This window comes from Sus scrofa, chromosome 14, assembly GCF_054392235.1.
Source record: "Sus scrofa isolate SSC_HxYL_T2T_F1_AM1 chromosome 14, Sscrofa_HxYL_maternal_Yorkshire_Landrace_v2.0, whole genome shotgun sequence".
In the NCBI taxonomy this organism is placed as follows: Eukaryota; Metazoa; Chordata; class Mammalia; order Artiodactyla; family Suidae; genus Sus; species Sus scrofa.
The window spans coordinates 50,814,363-50,835,597 of record NC_139396.1 but is presented as its reverse complement, the minus strand read 5'-3'; the positions used below and the strand labels follow the sequence as shown (position 1 = coordinate 50,835,597).

The window sequence follows — 21,235 nt, the reverse complement described above, 5'->3', positions numbered from 1 at the left end:
ATGTGGTCCACAGACTTCCAACAAGTACCTCTGCTTGAAGGAATGATACCAAGCAATTGACAATTTGCTCATTGTGTACTTATAGGGACAGATAGCTACGAGGGAAGAGGTGTTTCAATTAAATCTTGATTATAGGTTTGGAATATATGGTGAGAAAAATGAAAATACTAACCAATAAGCATGAGTACAAGTATCTGCAGATGAATTATACTGATCTAACCAGTGGACCAGGGCATCATCTGACACTACCTGTGAAAATAAGACAAAAATTCCATTGAAACTATATTTTTTTCAACAAATTAGTTGCCTTATTTGGTCTCAAAAAAAAAAAAAAAAAACCCAACTTAAAGTACTCCCGATATAGAGAACCTGGTCCTTGCTACTGCTTCCATCTGAATGCTATTCATAAAGCTCTGCCACGAGGTTCTTCCTGTGCAATGAACATCTCAAACAACTAAGTTACTAAAATTGTTTTCTTCTCTTTTCTTTTTGCCACCTCATAGCAGGTGGAGTTCCCGGGCCAGGGATCAAACCCACACCACAGCAGCAACCTGAATTGCTGCAGTGACAATGCCAGATCCTTAACCCACTGAGCCAACAGGGAACTCCCAATTATAACTGTTTTCAAAAATGGCTAGGAATAACAGTAATATAAGGTAATACTAACAATAATAATATAGTAATGTCAGGAAACAGAGTTATTCACTGTTTTGAGAAATCACTGCAAAATATAAACACAACACAATAAAACCAAGAGTTGGTGGGAATGAATTTCAGTCTTTTATATATTCTCTTCATTTAAAAATTCTAATTTTTGTAGTTAGCAATAGAGACTTTCTTTTTCTGACAACATAAGCTGTTTCAAATAATCTCTCTCTCTCTCTTTTTTTTTTTTTTGCTTTTTAGGACTGTACTTGCAGCATATGGAGGTTCCTGAGCTAAGGGTTGAATCGGAGCTACAACTGCTGGCCTACACCCCAGCCACGGCAACGCCAGATCTGAACCACATCCGTGACCTACACTGCAGCACATGGCAATGCTGGATCCCTAACCCACTGAATGAGGCCAAGGATCAAACCCACAACCTCATGGTTACTAGTCGGATTTGTTTCCGCTATGCCACAAAGGGATTTCTTCAAATAATGATCTTTATTAAGTTTCCTAATGTTGATAACATTAAGACTAGACCTAGGAGTTCCCACTGGGGCTCAGTGGAAAAAAACTGGACTGGTATACATGAGGATGTGGCTCAAAGACCCCTGGCCTACCTTAGTGCGTTAAAGGATCCAGCGTTTCCTCAAGCTGTGATGTAGGTTGAAAACATGGCTTGGACCTGGCGTGTGCTGTGGCTGTAGCTCTGATTCGACCCCTAGCCCGGGAACTTCCATATGGTGCACCTGCAGCAAGATTATAATTAATTTCGCAAGGCTTGATCAAACTTTTTCTAAAAACATTTTGCCAGTAATCAAATAGGAAAAATTGACAATTTTATATATACATACAGTTTCAACGTAAAGAACAAGTATTCATAAGATAGCATCATATACAATTGAAAAAAATACCTTCTTATATTTCTTCTTTAGATCAGCATAAATTTCTAATTTGAGCTGTTTCCCAGTATTTGGTCTATAAACTAAGAAAAGCTTCTTTTTAGGATTCACTTCTTTGACTAAGATGGCAGTTTTCTTGTTGTTTCTTATCTGTTAATAGAAAAAAACAAAACAGGTGAGAAAACATAGTCAATACTGCACACTTGCAGATAGGCTTATTTTTTGTACCATCATTTCAGCAAATATAATCCTTTCAAAGACTATAATGCCAAGTGAGTACATAAACACATAACTGTGAGGACAGGCTGACACCTGCTGTGTAACTGAGTGGAATGAGGTCTCACCACAATGAAGGCTAACAGACCTAAACTCTGGGATGGGCTGAAGATATTAAAGGATAGGATAGTTTTTAGAAAACTATGTTGAATAAGATTTAAAGCACCAATGTCCAGTGGAGATAATTTCGACTCTTTTAGTCCACGACACTGAACTCACAGCTTAATGAGCCTCAGAGATATGAAGTAAAAATCCAGCTATTAGGCATGAAGGGTCCACAGGAAAATAACTTTTACCTCTTTTATATGTTACCCTCTTTCAGTTTACAATGAAATATAACCTTAAAGGTAATGATTCTGATCACCTATAGTCCTCTGATTTAATCTAATCCATCAGTGCTACTACCTATTCTTACGGTTGTGTGAGGGTGAAGTATCACATAATAAATTGATGTGTAAACAGTAATGCTTTAACAGGAAAAAAAAAAACAACAAATGATGACCAAATAATACATAAATATGATGGAGAAGTGGAAGAAAAGGACGAATTAGACAACTGATGGAACTTGCCTTATTTAAAATTAAAAAAAAAAAGGGAGTTCCCATCATGGCTCAGTGGTTAACGAACCTGACTAGGATCCATGAGGATGCAGGATCAATCCCTGGCCTTCCTTAAGGATCTGGCATTGATTGCTGCGAGCTGTGATGTAGGTCACAGACGTGGCTTGGATCCTGCACTGCTATGGCTGTGGCTTAGGCCAGCAGCTGCAGCTCTACTTCGACCCCTAGCCTGGGAACTTCTATATGCTGCTTTTGCTAAAAAGCAAAAAAAAAAAAGTTTGTTTGTTTTTTTTTTTGGTCTTTTTGCCACTTCTTGGGCCGATCCCACGGCACATGGAAGTTCCCAGGCTAGGGGTCGAATCAGAGCTGTTGCTGCCAGCCTACGCCAGAGCCACAGCAACGCAGGATCCGAGCTGCGTCTGCGACCTACACCACAGCTCACGGCAACGCCAGGTTGTTAACCCACTGAGAAAGGCCAGGGATGGAACCCACAACAACCTCATGGTTCCTAGTCGGATTCGTTAACCACTGTGCCAAGACGGGAACTCCTGCTTTTTTTTTTTTTTAGAAGAGGTTGAACTTTATGACTAAGAGGAGGGAGTTGTAAAAAGCCCCATTTAGCTCAAAGAAATATAAGATTGGGAAGTGAATATGTGTTTTAAGGAATGGTGAACAATTTCAAAGCAATAATCTCTGGAACAAAATTGAAGGAAAAAGAAGTTTCAAAGTAAAGACATTTTCCCAGATCCTCTACAAAATAAATCATTTGTTAGCTACTAATGTTTCATATAAGATAATTCTTACAAGGACAAAAGACTTAATATTTTACTTTTCTCTTTATGGATACTAAAGATTGTCTTTCACTTGTTCAAATGATTTGTAATATTGTTTAATTACTGCAAAATCTATGAAACGACAGGAAAAATACATTTAAAATGCATTGGCTAGGAGTTCCTGTTGTGGCTCAGTGGTTAACAAATCCGACTAGGAACCATGAGATTGCGGGTTCCATCCCTGGCCTTGCTCAGTGGGTTGGGAATCCGGCTGTTGCATGAGCTGTGGTGAGGGTTGCAGACGTGGCTTGGATCCCAAGTTGCTATGGCTCTGGCGTAGGCCAGTGGCTACAGCTCCTATTCAACCCCTAGCCTGGGAACCTCCACATGCCATGGGAGTGGCCCAAGAAATGGCAAAAAGACAAAAAAAAAAAAAAAAATAAAACAAAATAAAATGTATCGGCTAATATGAAATACTCAAACTTACTATACTTTAGGGCAGTGTTTAAACAGTGTGATCTGTCTTGACAGTGCCAGGTTAATTTAACATAATTATAAAATAAATCATCACACTACAATGGAATTAAGTGATTCTGATACGGTTTTCCCGATGTTTATACACGTTAAACAAATTCTAAGTGCATCTGCTTGTTGCTAAGGAGGTTCAAAGAAACAGCCTAAAGCTTCCAGGTAGGTTTCTTCTCACATCCAGCTGCCTGCTGCCACGCAAAGAATAACCAAGGACCAATGTTACCACATCCTTTCACTCAAGGGAAACTGGTGAGGATCAGCGGGTTAAGAATCCGACTAGTAACCATGAGGATGCAGGGTTCATCCCTGACCATGCTCAGTAGAGTTAAGGATCCGGTGTTGCTGTGAGCTGTGGTTGTAGGTGGCAAACACGGCTCAGATCCCCAGTTGCTGTGGCTATGGTGTAAGTCAGTGGCTACAGCTCCAATTTGACCCCTAGCTTGAGAACCTCAATATGCCATGGGTATGGCCCTAAAAAGACAAAATAAACAAAAAACCATAATAATTTCAAATTAAAAAACCCCCAATAACCTTATATGTACTAATCAAAAATCCGATCCAAGACCCTAAAGAAATCTGAATAAAATCTGGTGAATTGTATCAATACCCTAGTTGAGGAGTTCCCATTGTGGCTCAGCGGTAACAAACCCAACTACTATCCATTAAGATTCAGGTTCAATACCTGGCCCTGATCAGTGGGTTAAGGATCTGGTGGTCCCATAAGCTGTGGTGTAGGTCACAGATGCAGCTTGGACCTGGCATTGCTGTGGCTGTGCTTTAGGCTGGCAGCTGCAGCTCCAAAATGGCCCCTAGCTTGGGAATGTTCATATGCCATGGGTGTGGCCACAAAAATAAATTTAAAAAAAAATCCTGATTGATATCACAACATTGTAAATCAACTATACTTCAGAAAATCTAAGACCCTGAAATAGGCAATGAATTTTTTTACTACAGACACAAAAGACAAAACATAAAATTTGAAAAGTAATAAATTTAACATCAGGAGTCCTCAGGCTACCGTCCAGGCGGTTTAGGCCAGCTTGGCACCTAGATGAGTACTAGATGAGTCTCTTTCTCTCTGGTTATTTTTGCGCTGTGTTAATAACAAGCATGTTGAAATGACCCCTGGCTGAAGCTCCTGAGTTCTACATTGTTTGAGATAAAGCGCTCCAGCCTAGCTTGCCGAAGTTGTCTGCGTTGGATTGGGTCTCAATCCCACCTAACAAAAGTGAATTTGCCTTAAAAAAAAAATCCTGATTGATATTACACTGTAGTTTTGTAAAATGTTACCACTAGGAAAAATACTGTACAAGAAATTTCTCTATCATTTCTTATAGCCTCATGAGAATCTAAAATAATCTCAGCAAGATTTTTAAACAAACACATCTAGGAGTTCCTGTCCATGGCTCAGTGTTTAAAGAATCTGACTAGCACCCATGAGGACACAGGTTCGATCTCTGGCTTCATTCAGTGTGTTAAGGATCCGGCATTGCCATGAGCTGTGGTGTAGGTTGCATACATGGCTCAGAACCCAAGTTGCTGTTGCTGTGGCTTAATCTGGCGGCTATAGCTCCAATTCAACTCCTTGCCTGGGAACCTCCATATACCACAGGAGGGGCCCAGAGAAAAAAAGAAAAGAAAAGAAAGAACAATCAATCAGAAGCCAGACCTAGTCTGAGAGCTTTGCTCTTCAATCAGAGACCGGTACCCCAGGCTTACAGACCATACCTGGCCTGAGGCTCCTAAGTTCTTTTTGTTTTGCTTTTGTTTTTTTTTTTTTGCTTTAGAGGGCCATACTCATGGCATATGGAGATTCCCAGGCTAGGGGTCTAATTGGAGTTACAGCTGCCCACCTAGGCCATAGCCACAGCAGCGCAGGATCTGAGCCGAGTCTGCGACCTACACCACAGCTCATGGCAACATCAGATCCTTAACCCTGAGTGAGGACAAGGATCAAACCCACAACCTCATGGTTCCTAATAGGATTTGCTTCCACTGCGCCACAACAGGAACTCCCAGCTCCTAAGTTTAAGAACACTTTAAGGATGGATGAAAAGGAGGAAGTTAGGAAGAAAAAAAATCCACAAAGAATAGTCAGCAGAGACTGCAAAACCTAAAAATACTTACTACCTGGATTTTGGAAGAAAAAGTTTAGGGATTCCTGATCCAGAGTTGATTTATGTTTCACACTGCCTGTGGCATTATCATATTTGATCTCCCTTACACAGTTGCTTCTCTTTTTGGCCGCACTTGTGGCATGTGGAAGTTTCCAGGCCAGGGATCAAACCTGCACCACAGCAGCAGCAACACGGGATCCCTAACCTTCTGTGCCATGAGAGAACTTCCTACACAGTTACTTCTTTTTTTTCTTGGGTCTTTTTAGGGCCACACCCGTGGCAGATGGAAGTTCCCAGGCCAGGGGCTGAGTCAGAGCTGTAGCTGACAGGCTATGCCACAGCCACAGCAACTCAAAATCCAAGCTGCATCTGCGACCTACACCACAACTCACAGGAACGCCGGATGCTTAACCCACTGAGCTAGGCCACGGATTGAACTCCCATCCGCATGGCTCCTAGTCAGGTTCAAAACCACTGAAACACGATGGCAACTCCACAGTTACTTCTTGCACCAGGTCTTCATTTTCAGTTGTTACTCCATAAATATTTGCAAATATGCAAAATGTGCTTATATGTAGACAGTGTAATATTAGACACAAAAAGTAATGAAGTTCTGACACACACTACAACATGGATGAACCTTGAAAACATTATACTAAGTGAAAGAAGCCAACACAAAATGTCACGTTACATGATCCACTTACACGAGGTACCAAAATATGCAAATACACAGAGGCAGAAAATACAGCAGAGGTTTCTCAGAGGCTAGAGAAAGGAAAATGAGGAATTACTGTTTTTTTGGTTTGGGCCAGGGATTGAACCTGCACCAAAGCAGCAACCTGAACTGCTACAGTGATAACACTGGATCCTTAACCTGTTTGTGCCACAAGGGAACTCTGGGGATTTATCATTTAATGGTGGTGGCTTAACAACACTGTGAATATAATTAATGCCACTATATCAAACACTTTAAAATGGATAAAACAATTAAAAGAATTAACAAGGTAATATGCTAAAAACATCTAATCACATCCTCAAGTGGGTGAATTGTACTAGATGTGAAATGTATCTCAATAAAGCTGTTAAAGAAAAAGACATGAAGAAAGAGATTAAAAGGATCCAAGAGAGGAAGAATTCTTTTGTGGATCAGTGGGTGAGAGGACAAAGGTGTGATCCTTGACCTTGCTTAGAGGATTAAGGATTCTGCGCTGCTGTAAACTGTGGGGTAGGGCAGCAGCTGCAACTCCAATTAAACCCCTAGCCTGGGAACTTCCTTATGCTTCAGGTGCAGCCCTAAAAAGGAAAAAAAATAAAAAAAGAAAGAAAGAAAAATGAAAGTAATTCAAAAACTTTCTGAAGATGTGAATCTACATGTTGAAAGAGCATATTACAAATCTGAGAATACTGGACAAAAGATGACTAATACCAGGATGTAAACTAGCAAAATGATCAAACTTATCATTCACACATACAGACACAAAAGAACTAAATTAATAAGGGAAAGAAAATTAGAGCACCATCAAACTATGGAGTTCCCTTGGGAGTTCCCATCGTGGCTCTGTGGTTAACGAATCCGACTAGGAACCATGAGGTTGCAGGTTTGGTCCCTGCCCTTGCTCAGTGGGTTAACAATCCGGTGTTGCCGTGAGCTGTGGTGTAGGTCATAGATGCGGCTCAGATCCTGCGTTGCTGTGGCTCTGGCACAGGCTGGCAGCTACAGCTCCAATTGGACTCCTAGCCTGGGAACCTCCATATGCCATGGGAGCGGCCCAAGAAATGGCAAAAAGACAAAAACAAAAACAAAAACAAAAAACTATGGAGTTCCCATAGTGGGTCAGTGGTTAACAAACCCAACTAGCATCCACGAGGATGTGGGTTAGATCCTTGGCCTCGCTCAGTGAGTTAAGGATCCGGCATTGCCGTGAGCTGTGGTATAGGCCACAGACGTGGCTCCAGTCTGGCACTGCTGTGGCTGTGGTGTAGGCTAGCGGCTACAGTTCCAGTTCAAGCCCTAGCCTAGGAACCTCCGTATGCTGCTGGTGCGGCCCTAAAAAAACATAAATAAATAAATAAATTCAACAAAAAATAATGTTAACCTAATAAAGATTTCATGTCTGGTAAAACTGTCTTTCAAGTACAAAGGCACAAAATTCCCAGCAGGCAAGAACTCAGGGAACTGAGGGTTTCCATAAGACCTTCTTGAGGAATCTATTTTGGGCGCCAGACAAAATGACTAGAGAGATATTAACCTAAGGACTAGTGAGTGAGTGGTGAACTTTAAATATAAATTAATTACCTGGAGAACTAATGTTAATTAGGGTTAAAAGAAGAGCATACTATGTAACTGCCATACAGTGACATGCAGAAATGGTTTAACTATTTTTTAAATTAAGTGAGGAAGGGGAGTTCCCGTCATGGCGCAGTGGTTAATGAATCCGACTAGGAACCATGAGGTTTCGGGTTCGATTCCTGGCCTCACTCAGTGGGTTAAGGATCTGGCGTTGCCGTGAGCTGTGGTGTAGGTCGCAGACGCGGCTCGGATCCTGCGTTGCTGTGGCTCTGGTGTAGGCTGGTGGCTACAGCTCCGATTCGACCCCTAGCCTGGGAACCTCCATATGCCACAGGAGCGTCCCTAGAAAAGGCAAAAATAAATAAATAAACAAATTAATTAATTAAAATTTAAAAAATTAAATGGGGGAAGCATATACCAAAAAATATTTTATCATCCTGGAGACTAAAGATTATCAGTGTGGAAGAGAGAAGAAAAAGGAAGAGCTGACATCAGAGAAAGATGTAAGAGAAGAGGTAAGATTAAAATCCTACAGTTTCGGAGTTCCTGCTGTGATGCAGCAGAAACAATCTGACTGGTAACCATGAGGATGCAGGTTTGACCCCTGGCCTCCCTCAGTGGGTTAAGGATCTGACATTGCCATTAGCTCTGGTACAGGTAGCAGATGCAGCTCATATCTGGTGTTCCTGTGGCTGTGGTCGGCAGCTGTGGCTGTGGTCGGCAGCTGTGGCTGTGGTCGGCAGCTGTAGCTCCGATTTGACCCCTAGCATGGGAACTTTCATACGCCACAGGTGCAGCCCTAAAAAGCAAAAAAAATTAAAAGAAAGTCCATAGTTTGACCAGGACAAATCATATTTAATTAATTCATATCATATGCATATTTCATATAATTCAAGATGTTATAACATTATGAACATACGCATGCATTTATTTGTATGTATGTATATGTCTAAATATAAATATGCACACATACATACTTCCCCTCTTTGGCTCTATCCACAGGCAGATACTAAACCAAAGAATGTAGTCATACTAACAACTGAAAACTGACTCTTGAAGACATAAAGCATTTTTTTTTTTTTTGGTCTTTTTGCCTTTTCTAGGGCTGCTCCCGCAGCATATGGAGGGGTTCCTGGCTAGGGGTCCAATCGGAGCTGTAGCCACCAGCCTATGCCATAGCCCCAGCAACACAGGATCTGAGCCGAGTCTGTGACCTACACCACAGCTCACGGCAACGCCAGATTGTTAACCCACTGAGCAAGGGCAGGGATTGAACCCGAAACCTCATGGTTCCTAGTCTTGGATTCATTAATGACTGAGCCACAACGGGAACTCCATAAAGCATTATTAAGACTAAAGAAAGTCACTGTATTACGGGAAGGAGTTCAATTTAATAAGAATACTTTATAATTAGAGGAGTTCCCATCGTGGCTCAGTGGTTAGCGAATCCGACTAGAAATCATGAGGTTGTGGGTTTGATCCCTGGCCTTGCTCAGTGGGTTAAGGATCCGGAGTTGCTGTGAGCTGTGGTGTAGGTCTCAGACGAGGCTCGGATCCTGAGTTGCTGTGGCACTGGCGTAGGCCAGTGGCTACAGCTCCGATTTGACCCATAGCCTGGGAACCTCCATATGCCGTGAGAGCAGCCCAAGAAATGGCAAAAAAAAAAAAAAAAAAAAAAAAAGAATAGTTTATAATTAAAAACTTGCATTTAACAATATCCCTCAAAATGCATTCACTCAAATTACAACTATAAATTATCAAAACCAGAGAAAACTAAATAAAACTGGAAAATCAGCACAAAGCAAACAGATAATTACAATTACAGGATTATATATCTTAACAGTTAACATTTTAAGGAAACAAATCTTACTTGCAATGACAAATAAAAGCCATCATCTGGTCCTGTCAGCTCAGCCCAAATCTTGGTAGCTTCCTCCCAGGACATTCCCCTCTCTACACTTATCTGTAGAAGAAACAAAATTTAAATGAAACTCACTTCTATGAAATGCCTATCACAGAAAGACATTATACTTGAAAATGCATGTTTTCAAAACTTACTGTGTATAATTCTACGTGGCCAGAGGTTGAATATCCTGGAGTCAAAAACTTCTTAACGTCACTTTTCCTCACTTTTTCATCTCCAGAACCAAGATCTTGAACAAGCAAAAGCAATATATAATTATAAAAGGAACTTTTCATAGGAGTACACATGATGTTTTAAAGTTTTACCACTTACCTAAGATTCCCATATCATATCTTCCATTTTTTTTGGCATTTTGAACAACTGCAGTAAGCGTATCTGCAAAATACTGAAATAATGCATTCTGTTGATGCACTTCCATGCCCAAAATTCTATTTAAGAATTTTCCTATGTTGTTATAATCTGCAATGACAAGATTATGTGAAAGATTTAATGCATTCATATGGCAATTTAAAAATGTATGCATCTAAGCCTAGTTCAAGTCTCACTTTCTCCTATAGTCTTCTTTTACTCCCAGGAGAGGGCTATCTATACTTTGATCACTTCTACCTCTAGCAATTACCACGACTATACTACATGCTTAAAAGATGTTTGCCAAATTGAATTTTTGCATCTTCAACTTCACTTACTGAGAGTATAAACACAATTTAACACATGCGAATGTTTGTTTTCCAACATTAAGTCTTAACTCCAAAAGTTCTAAGTGCTTTAAGTCAGTGAAACTCAACTCTGGCTGCACAAATAGCCTAGAGCTTTGGAAAATTACTAATGCCTGAGATCCTGCCCTGGCTTCAGTACTTTTTAAAAGCTTGACAGCTGACCATATACGCAACCTGGTTCTAGAACTGCTGCCACGCAGACAGAATAGAAGTTTAATCTCTTGGAGTTCCCGTCGTGGCGCAGTAGTTAACAATCCGACTAGGAACCATGAGGTTCCGGGTTTGATCCCTGGCCTTGCTCAGTGGGTTAAGGATCTGGCGCTGCCGTGAGCTGTGGTGTAGGTTGCACACGTGACTTGGATCCACGTTGCTCTGGCTGTGGCCGGCGGCTACAGCTCCAATTGGACCCCTAGCCTGGGAACCTCTATATGCCGTGGAAGCGGCCCTAGAAGATGCAAAAAGCCAAAAAACCAAAAAAAAAAAAAAAAAAAAAAAGGTTTAATTTCTTGAATAACCATGGTAGGAAAAACCTAGAATGCTTTGTGAGCATTCAGTAACGAAGGACTGAGACCTACAGACATGATGTAGCTTCCCCTTCAAGTTGACAAAAGCACAAACAATAAAAAGGGCTTTACTTAATGATACAGCAACAGTTTTATATATATATATATATATGTATACATATATATATGAAACTTACACCATTACCTTTATCTAGAGTAAGAATTCCAGAACGATCTTCTACATTTATCAGGCCAACGCCTATTAGTCCTTGTCGAACATCTATAATAATAAAATAAGTTTATAAAAAACTCTGTAGGCCAAATGAGTCAGAGTCATTTGACTAATCAAACTAAATCAAGTTTTAGCATATAAGCCACAGTCTATGTATCTTCCATAGTTCGTATTAGCTAAATTAAATGGAACCCACAGCCCCTGAAGATCCTTTGACACTTCTAAATCCTGGAGTTCTCAAACCTCACATTACATTTTATTCTTTCACTAACATGTCTTAGCTTTCAAATGATAGTCTTTGGGAGTGGAGATTCTTAGCTATGCAGTTTTTACCCAAACAATCTAAACAATTTTCAACAGGTAACAGGACACCGATTAAATAATTGTGTAAATAAGATGTAAATAAGGAAACAATCATGCTTTCTTCCCACTTTATCTGTCAGTACTGACAAAGCAGAAGATAAGAAACATGTATTAACAGTCAACATATTCTCAATTACATTAAAGGAGACAGTTTATAAAGCTTTTTAAAAATACTTGATGAGTTCCCGTCATGGCTCAGTGGTTAACGAATCCAAATAGCAACCATGAGGTTGCGGGTTCAATCCCTGGCCTTGCTCAGTAGGTTAAGGATCCTTCGCTGCTGTGAGCTGTGGTGTAGTTCGAAGACGAGGCTCAGATCCCTGGATCCCGAGTTGCTGTGGCTCTGGTGTCGGCCGGTGGCTACAACTAGGATTAGACCCCTAGCCTAGGAACCTCCATATGCTGCAGGTGTGGCCCTAGAAAAGACAAAAAGAGAAAAGAAAAAAAAAAATACTGGTGTCCAGACTCCAATCCAGACTTAGAGAATAAGGGTGTAAGAAAGAGAAAAGGGTCAATAGGGAGCATAATTATATCCTATTTACATGTTTATGTAATCAGCTAGACTCTGCTACATGCTCAAAATGTTTAGATTCTGTTGGTAAAAACTCTGTAGCCAAAAAGCTTCAATGCAAAAAAAATCTTCATTTTGAGAACCCATCCTATGGGAAGAAATTACCTGAACAGAAGGATAGCCATTATAATTCCAGCACTGTTTGTGATGCAAAAAAAATGAAAATTACTTGAATAAGGGAATAACTTAAGAAACTCCCATATAAGCTAGAAGTAGATAACACACTATTAAAAAATGTGCTAGTGCTACAGCTATTGCCTTGTAAGGGATACCTGTGATGCATGAAAGGAGAAAACTATGTTACAAGTGATACTGTCAGCATTTAAATGAAAAGCTCTGTGTTTTAGACAAACATGCAGAAAGGTATATTAAGGCTGCCCCTGTTCAGACTGTTGGTAACTGTAACCTCAATAGGTGACAGTGGAAAGTAGTAGTTAAGGTTAAAGTACTGACTCTTCATTATACACTTTGAGATTGTTTTCATTACTTACAATGAATAAGTAACACGTAATTTTTTTAGAATTAGAAATAAATTGGCAAGTTCTTTTTGACAATTTCTCCAATGACCAAACAAAAAGAAAAAGAGAGAAAGAAAAGGAGAAGGAGAAAAAGCAGAGGGCTAAGGCTTTACTAGGTTTCTGATGGCATTTGTTGAGTGCCATCAGTGACTATAAACTGCCCCTGCAAGCTATGTCAATACAGACTGCTACCAACACTAAACAGGTCAATTGGAAAGGACATCCTACTGAAAAATGCTAACTCTATAATAATAATGTTTCAAATATCTTACATCTATTTATTTTTTTAAATATCTTCAGTTTCCCAAAACATTAAAATCACCCAGACTACTTCTACTATTGGGGTAAAATCTGATCTACAGATTTTCTAGACACATTTAAGAATTTATATAACACTCTTCAGTGCTTTTTAATATAAAAATTTCCTAACATACACAATTATAGAGAATATTCTATGAATTACATGTACCCATTACACAGTGTTTCTTTTTTCTAGGGCCACCTTACCTTCCACATATGGAAAGTTCCAAGGCTAGAGGTTAAATTGAGCTGCATCTGCTGGCCTACACCACAGCCTAAGCAACACAGGATGTGAGGAGTGTCTGTGACCTACACTACAGCTCACAGCAATGCTGGATCCTTACCTCACTGGGTGAGGCCAGGGATCGAACCCACAACCTCATGGATACTAGTCCTTCATGGATGCTAGTCCAGTCCATAACCCACTAAGCCACAACGGGAACTATGCCATAACCCAGTTTTAACAATTGTTACTACATAGCTTATTTATCTACACTTCATGTACACATCCTACTAACGTCCAAAGATTATCTACTTAGATAACTGAAATTTGGCGAGTTTCCATTGTGGCACAGCGGAAACGACTCTGACTAGTAACCATGAGGTTGCAGGTTTGATCCCTGGCCTCGCTCAGTGGGTTAAGGATCGGGCATTGCGGTGAGCTGTGGTAGGTCGAAAATGCAGCTCAAATCATGCGTCGCTGTGGCTATGGCCCAGGAGGGCAGCTGTAGCTCCAATTTGACCCCTAGCTTGGAAACCTCCGTAAGCCGAGGATGCAGCCCTAGAAAGCAAAAAAAAAAAGAAGCTATCTGGCATATTTTTAATTAACCTAACAAAATCATTTTTCCTCTATTAATCTATATTAAACAACATGCAATAAGCTATATCTATAGTAAAATAATTTCACCTGAAGAAAATTTAATAAATCTACTGATTATGTCAATTTAGATGTTTGGTAACCATCAATTTCTTAATTACATACAACTTATGTTAAAAGAAAACCAAAAACAACATGTTAGAACAGTTTTAGTACCTTCTTGTCAATACTCATTATGATTATTTTTAATTTTTGCTTTTTAGGGCAGTACCTGCAGCATATGGAAGTTCCCGGGCTAGGGTTCAAACTGGAGCTACAGCTGCCAGCCTACACCATGCCACAGCAACTCCAGATCCGAGCCAAGTCTGTGACCTACACCACAGCTCATGGCAACACCAGATCCTTAACCACTGAGCAAGGGCAGGGATCAAACCCATGTCCTCGGGGATACTAGTTAGGTTTGTTGCTGCTGAGCCATGATGGGAACTCCTGTTATGACTATGTTGAAAAGTTACCTTTAAAGAATTCTCCAGGATAGTCTGGAGGTGGTGAGACCATAGGAGAATCCAGGTTTACAATGGATTTCATGACAATTTCTAAAGCATTTCTTCCATACTGCAATGAAAACCGAATCAATTTAACCAGTTTTAGCATTTGGATACTCTGCAATCACATGACCAAATGAAAGTTAGAAAAATTATTATACCAAAGAGTCAAAAATAGCAGAACTCAATTATCTTTATTTCTATTTTAAACTGCCTAGTGCCTAATTCACATCTATGCATAAAATAGGCATTAAATAAACAACTCTCTATACTTCTGGGAACCCACACTTTATTCACAAGTATTTATCAGTTTATTTTCCAATAAGAATGAGAAGATGATTATACAGCAGAGTTCATCACCAAAGATCTAACTGCTATGTCTCACAGGAAGCCATGATTTTACAGCAAAACCATAAGAGGAGGCAACTTTAAGTTTTAAACAGTAACCACTTTCCTTTTCTGTTCCATAGACATCATATGTTGCCAGAAATTTCCAGATGCTGGAAGCTGAATTTCACTTACCTTATTATCAAAGTTGAACCTGCTCAGATCTCTAGATTCTGTTGCTCTTCTGTCTCCATGTGTAAGTGCACCCTATCCAAACATAAAATTTCCAATCAAGGCACAGAAGACAGGTAACATACACCATCTTTTACACAGATCTATTTAACTGAACAACTTGGAGTTGCCATCTTGGCGCAGAGGAAATGAATCCGACTAGGAACCATGAGGTTGCGGGTTCAATCCCTGGCCTCACTCAGTGGGTTAAGGATCCGGTGTTGCTGTGAGCTGTGGTGTAGGTCACAGACGGGGCTCGGATCTGGCACTGCTGTGGCTCTGGCGTAGGCTGGCAGCAACAGCTCTGATTAGACCCCTAGCCTGGGAACCTCCATATGCCTCGGGTAAAGACAAAAAAGACAAAACAAAACAAAACAAAACAAAAAAAAACAACCTTACCAAACTCTCAAGTCTTTTAGCAACAATAGATGCAAATCTCTGTTCTCCTGCCAACTCAGAAATCAGAAAAACGTATTCAGGAGCAGTAACTTGGTTTGATCTATGAGTCCGTCCTGTAACGTCAAAAAAAAAAAGTCACTGATTGTATTCACTTGATACTAGTAATCTGAGACCTATCCTAGCAATTAACACCTAGCTAGTATCCAGAAATGTTTAAATCAGAGGAAAAATGAAAGAATATAACAATTACAATACTCCCCAAGAGGTATAAAATAAAAAGCAATGACTTGAACAACATCCATATTCAGAACAATACTTCTCTTTAAAAGGGAACAAAGACTACAACAGAACTGTTAAATGATAAACACTATTACTGCTACCCCAGTTTGGTTGACCACAATGTTGCTCATGCACAGCTGATCTGGATTCTCCTGAAATTTTTTTTTTAGATCACAAGGTCACAGGGACATGAAGATGGAAGGGAGAAGCAATGTGCCTTCACTGAAGCCACTGAGGGTTGAAAAGGACATCAAGTGGCAGCTGCTTTGCTATGGATAACACACATCCTTGGAGGTCACAATGAAGGTACTCCTGAGGAGCCCCATTCTTGAACATGGGAAACCCTAGAAATCCTATTGCAGGTCTTTTACAACTTTTAAAACAGCTAAGAAATAAATTCATAATGCACTCTTATATTTTAAAATATACGCAATACACAAACATTTCTTTCTTTCTTTTTTTTTTTTTTGGTCTTTTTTTGCCATTTCTTGGGCTGCTCTCGTGGCATATGGAGGTTCCCAGGCTAGGAGTCAAATCTGAGCTGTAGCCACAGGCCTACGCCAGAGCCACAGCAACGCAGGATCTGAGCCGCGTCTGCAACCTACACCACAGCTCACGGCAACGCCAGATCGTTAACCCACTGAGCAAGGGCAGGGACCGAACCTGCAACCTCATGGTTCCTAGTCAGATTCGTTAACCACTGCTCCACGACGGGAACTCCACACAAACATTTCTAAAACCTGCACACACATATGTTGAGTTTTAATATGTCTGACATTAAAACATTTCCCCAGTGATTCTTAGCTATTAAGTGAAATTCAGCGTAGGAACTTACCAAATTGCTGAATTGCTCTATCAGCACTCCATGGTAATTCCAGAGTCATGTGAACTCTTCGCCTTTGATTTTTAGCTCTCCTATCTGCTTGTAATGAAATACCTGAGCTAGCAGCTTCTGAGATGATAGCAATATTCTATATTAAATATAAGGAAGAAAGAACAAAAGATCACTTTAGCACAAAAACAAGCAGGAAAATGTCCACCAACATACTCTCCTTTACTTGCTAAATTATAAGACCCTCTATTTTATTTTTTCGCTTTTTAGGGCCGCACCCACTGCAGGTGGAATCAGAACTGCAGCTGATGGCCTACACCACAGCCAGAGCAACATGGGACCCGAGCTTTGTCCACGACCTACACCACAGCTCATGGCAACGCTGGATCCTTAACCCACTGAGCAAGGCCAGGGATCAAACCCACAACCTCATGGTTCCTAGTTAGATTCGTTAACCACTGAGCCATGACAGGAACTTCCTGACAATCTTTAAAATGTGTAACATGAGCTCTTAAATACATTTAAAAAGACAACTTCGACAATGGTAATATAACTATTACCTATTTTCTAGTTGCAGAGACAAAAACATTTTTTGAAGTAAAAGCAAAATGTGGATAAGAGATAAGATTTTATCCTGCCCCCTTTTAGATTAAGGAATGATGTTGATGTGGTGCCCCTACCTATTTTTTAGCAATCTCACCAGCAAATACAGCAATTCCAACTAGGTGGAAGAAATGATCTGAGAATCTTAAAACTGATGAAGTTTACTTAACAATAAGAGCATACTGAAAGGGCCTTTGGAGGAGACCACAACCACTGCAGTGGTCAAATAGCAAGTGTAATCTACAACCACTCAGAATAAATCATCCTGATAAGACATGGCAGGGCAATATGAGAAACAGCAAAATCAAAGGATAGTAATAATCTGGGGATGCTTAAATATATTTCTAGACTCAAAACTACACTGGCACTAGAGTGTGGCACTAGATGTAGTACCCCTAGGATGACCTGAGAAAACACAGTATTTTAATACTTAAAGACTTCAAAAGCCTCCAAAGCCATCAAGAGTTACATATAATTCTGTGCACAAAACATCATATTCAATTTAAAAGAAAATAATGAAAACATGTAAAATGTTCAGTGATTATGTGTAATTATTAAAAAAAACCAAACCATGTAGAATAAAAACATTCAACAGATGATTTAGTTAAAAGAAAAACCTTCTAAAGATTAAGCTAAATGTATGGGCATTTCTTTTCATTGGAAAGCATCCCAGGAAAACATACCTTATCTCCATCCATAAATCTTTGTTTTTCTGTGATATTTAGTATTTCCACAGGGACATCGAGTTCAGATCTTGATTCGTAAGATATACTTCCATCATCATTGCTTACAACCCTTCCCTTGCGGCCAGTCATCTGCAAAGCCAAACAGGGTCAGTGACAATTAACGTATCTTGATTACAGTGCATGAAGCTCAGGACTCCTTCATTAGAGAAAGTGAGAGAGAGGTGAAAGGGATAAAGAAGCCAACATGTGCTGTGCAGCTTGTGGTGCACCAGGCACCTGGGGAGAGAGAACATTGCAACACAGTGCCTGGTTTTGAAAAGTTCAAATTCCAATGGAGAGAACAGAAGTGTAGCAATGATAACAAAGTCTGCATGACAGGTGCAATAACAGAGATCTGTGTCTTGGGGCAGATACTCAAGATACTAGGGGCAGGAATTCACTTGCTCTAGGATGACAACTAGAGTAGAACAAGGGTTCTAAGATCTAAGAGAGGATATTAGATACTTACAAGATGATACTAGTTATATCATTCATTCTAAAGGGCTTAAAAGGTTTGGCAAAAAAAACTACCTAGAGACACAACCCTGATCAAGTCATATTTACCTCAGCAACATTCTCAGGACCACCAAGTTCATCAATAAGTTCATCCAAGGTATTAGGAGGAAGGTCTTCAGCTAATTTTTCTAGTTTATCAAGTAGGTCTTTCTTCATCTGCTGGGCTCTTTCCACAGCATCCTGACTTGTTATAAGGCTACTGTTACTGTTGATGTTACTGTTAGCTAGATAAAGTACATTTGTTAAAAATCAACACAAAGTTTAAATATTTATTTTGTATAAAAGTACATTTCATAGACAAAAGCAAGCTTCCACATGTATACCTGGTGCACTGTTAGGAGTAGGTGAAATAACTGGTGTAGATGAAAAACTAGGTCGTTTTGATCCAAGACCTGATGCTAATAAGGCACTTTGAATAGAATCTGGATCTATACTTTTCCTTTTTTTTTTATCTTTGTTTTTCTTGTGGTCTTTTCTGATTAACCAGGGATCTGAAAGTTAAGGAAAGACACAAATCAAAATTGTTAAAACAAGTACTGAATTTCCAAGGGAAAAAAATCTTGAGTTTTTTGTATTGTTAACTGACAACCTGTAAACCGCTGCCAACTACACTGGTCCATGAGGTAGATTCCATGCTCTGAGCTTAAACATAACTGCACAAAACTGAGATCACAATCTCACATAAATGAGCTAAACCTCCAGAAGATGGACAAGCTTGGAGCTCCCACCAAACAAAGATTAGAATCTGTGTGATGGTATCTATAGGGAACAAAAGGCTTTAGCACAATATCCCATTTCAAATATACAGAAATAACTACCCTTTAGTTTACATTTAATATATTCATGAACTTACCATCTTCATCATCCTCACTAGACTCATCTCTAAAGGGGTTGAAATCATCATCATCTCCAGAACTCATGTTTTTAGAGCTCTCGTAGTCGCTTTCCTCATTATCAGAGGCATCAGATCCACTTCCACTATCATCAGAACTGCTACCAGTAAGGCCACCAACTTTTCGTGCTTTTTTGGCTTCTCGAGTTATTTCCTCACCTACCCTCAAAACCCAAACAAGAGAATTAGCCAAAACACACTGTCCTAAAGGTCCAGGAAATTACATACAGTTCATGAGTTAATACATTTATTTAATCTATGTGGGAAAAGAATCTGAGAGAATAAATATGTGTATATGTATGACTGGATCACTTTGTTGTACAGCAGAAATTATCACAACCTTGTGATATTCTTCAATGAAACTTTAAAAAAATTAAAAAATAAGGACAAGTACTCACCTTTCCGTTTCTTTATTTTATTTTCTTTACAAGGACTATCTCTTGGTGAGCTGTTGTTACTTGGAGCTGTCAAATCAATTCCTAGTAAACTATAAAGTTTTTTCCTGTCTGGAGCAGGGAAGTGTTTTTCAATGAGTGACTGCAACACTCCTCTATTCGTAGAAGAGAGAAAAAAGTGACAGTGGTTCAGAATGCAAAATAATTTATTATATATAAAGTCTTACTCAATGTATTTGCTTAAAATATGTATACATTATGTAATCTTACAAAAAATATCCAGTGCAAATAAATTTTAATATTCTAGGCCAAGTTTGTACAATTATTTGAAGCATAATGCAAGCAAAGCACAATTTTTACATTTTCTAGTAGCTACATTAAAAAGTAAACTGGTGAAACTAATTTTAATAATATTTTATTTAACTCAACCTATCACATTAACATGTAATCAATGAAATATTTTACATTACATTTCCTTAAGTCTTTGAAACCTGGTGTGTATTTCATACTTAAAGCTCATCTCAATTTGGACTAGTGATTTCAACTGCTCAACAGCCACAGGGAACTAGTACCATTTTAGAGGCAGTGCTAGGCAGCAAGCATAGAAAAGTACAAATTAGCAGGTGTATGTTTTACTTTTAAAAGCAGTTTTAAATTGTATCTATCTTAAAAAGGAGTCTCTTGAATGTATTCCCTAAGGCAAAAGAGAGCATGGTGGCAAAAATTTTGTTAATTTTAACACCAGAGTTAGAATTGTCCGGTTAAGCAAACTCAAAAACAATGTCTAAAACAACTTAAAAAACTCCTTTGACTATCTCAGTATTACTTACAATTTTTATATCAGAGCTTACTAAATTGAGGCAAACTATATTATACTGCTCCTCTGGATAACAGCAATTTCAAATACACAAAACCAAAACTAAACTGAAACTAAACCAAGCTGTCAAATTTCCAAGATGCACAAAACAAACTAAAATCAAGCCCCTTCTATTTGTCCAAATACTGGGAGACAATACTGTCAAAATACTTAACATTTCAGCATTTCTATGTTACTATTTTCCAATAGGTGTAGTATTATGGATACACACAGAATTGCAAAAACTAAGATTAGAAAATCTTTAAAAGGCAAAAATTTGCCCCCAGGAAATCCCAACATTTAAACTAATCTAAGTAAAAACTCAAAACCATAAACATTACTTGGCAGTTGAAACAAAATCATTCAATTCTCCCCCGCCCTCTTCCAAGGCTTCTAATGTTCGAGCTTCTCCTGTAGACTGCAGACCAATTACAACACACTGGAGGGAAAAAAAGAATTTTTAAATTACAAATAAGAATATGTGTGTGATTTAAGACATTTTATTTTATTTTTTTGCTTTTTTAGGACCACACCAGCAGCATATGGAGATTCCCAGGCTAGGAGTCCAATTGGAGCTACAGCAACATCAGATTC

General features: G+C 39.2%; 1 protein-coding gene and 1 long non-coding RNA gene across 9 annotated transcripts in view; one reads left to right on the top strand and one right to left on the bottom strand.

Moving 5' to 3' along the window:
* Positions 1–21,235, bottom strand: part of SBNO1 (strawberry notch homolog 1) — a 62,520-nt gene that overhangs the window by 9,629 nt on the left and 31,656 nt on the right. For all 8 annotated transcript variants that reach the window (XM_021073992.2, XM_021073994.2, XM_021073993.2 and 5 more), the window contains 16 exons: positions 20,983–21,080; positions 19,789–19,940; positions 19,352–19,549; positions 18,822–18,989; positions 18,547–18,722; positions 17,941–18,072; positions 16,658–16,793; positions 15,544–15,656; positions 15,109–15,180; positions 14,557–14,656; positions 11,446–11,520; positions 10,334–10,480; positions 10,156–10,250; positions 9,968–10,060; positions 1,563–1,700; positions 173–249 (listed from right to left, as the gene is read on the bottom strand). In XM_021073992.2, coding sequence (XP_020929651.1) covers positions 173–249; positions 1,563–1,700; positions 9,968–10,060; positions 10,156–10,250; positions 10,334–10,480; positions 11,446–11,520; positions 14,557–14,656; positions 15,109–15,180; positions 15,544–15,656; positions 16,658–16,793; positions 17,941–18,072; positions 18,547–18,722; positions 18,822–18,989; positions 19,352–19,549; positions 19,789–19,940; positions 20,983–21,080 — 1,970 coding nt within the window. The remainder of the gene's footprint in view (positions 1–172; positions 250–1,562; positions 1,701–9,967; positions 10,061–10,155; positions 10,251–10,333; positions 10,481–11,445; positions 11,521–14,556; positions 14,657–15,108; positions 15,181–15,543; positions 15,657–16,657; positions 16,794–17,940; positions 18,073–18,546; positions 18,723–18,821; positions 18,990–19,351; positions 19,550–19,788; positions 19,941–20,982; positions 21,081–21,235) is intronic.
* Positions 1–21,235, top strand: part of LOC146396545 (uncharacterized) — a 179,840-nt gene that overhangs the window by 141,313 nt on the left and 17,292 nt on the right. The window lies entirely within an intron of this gene.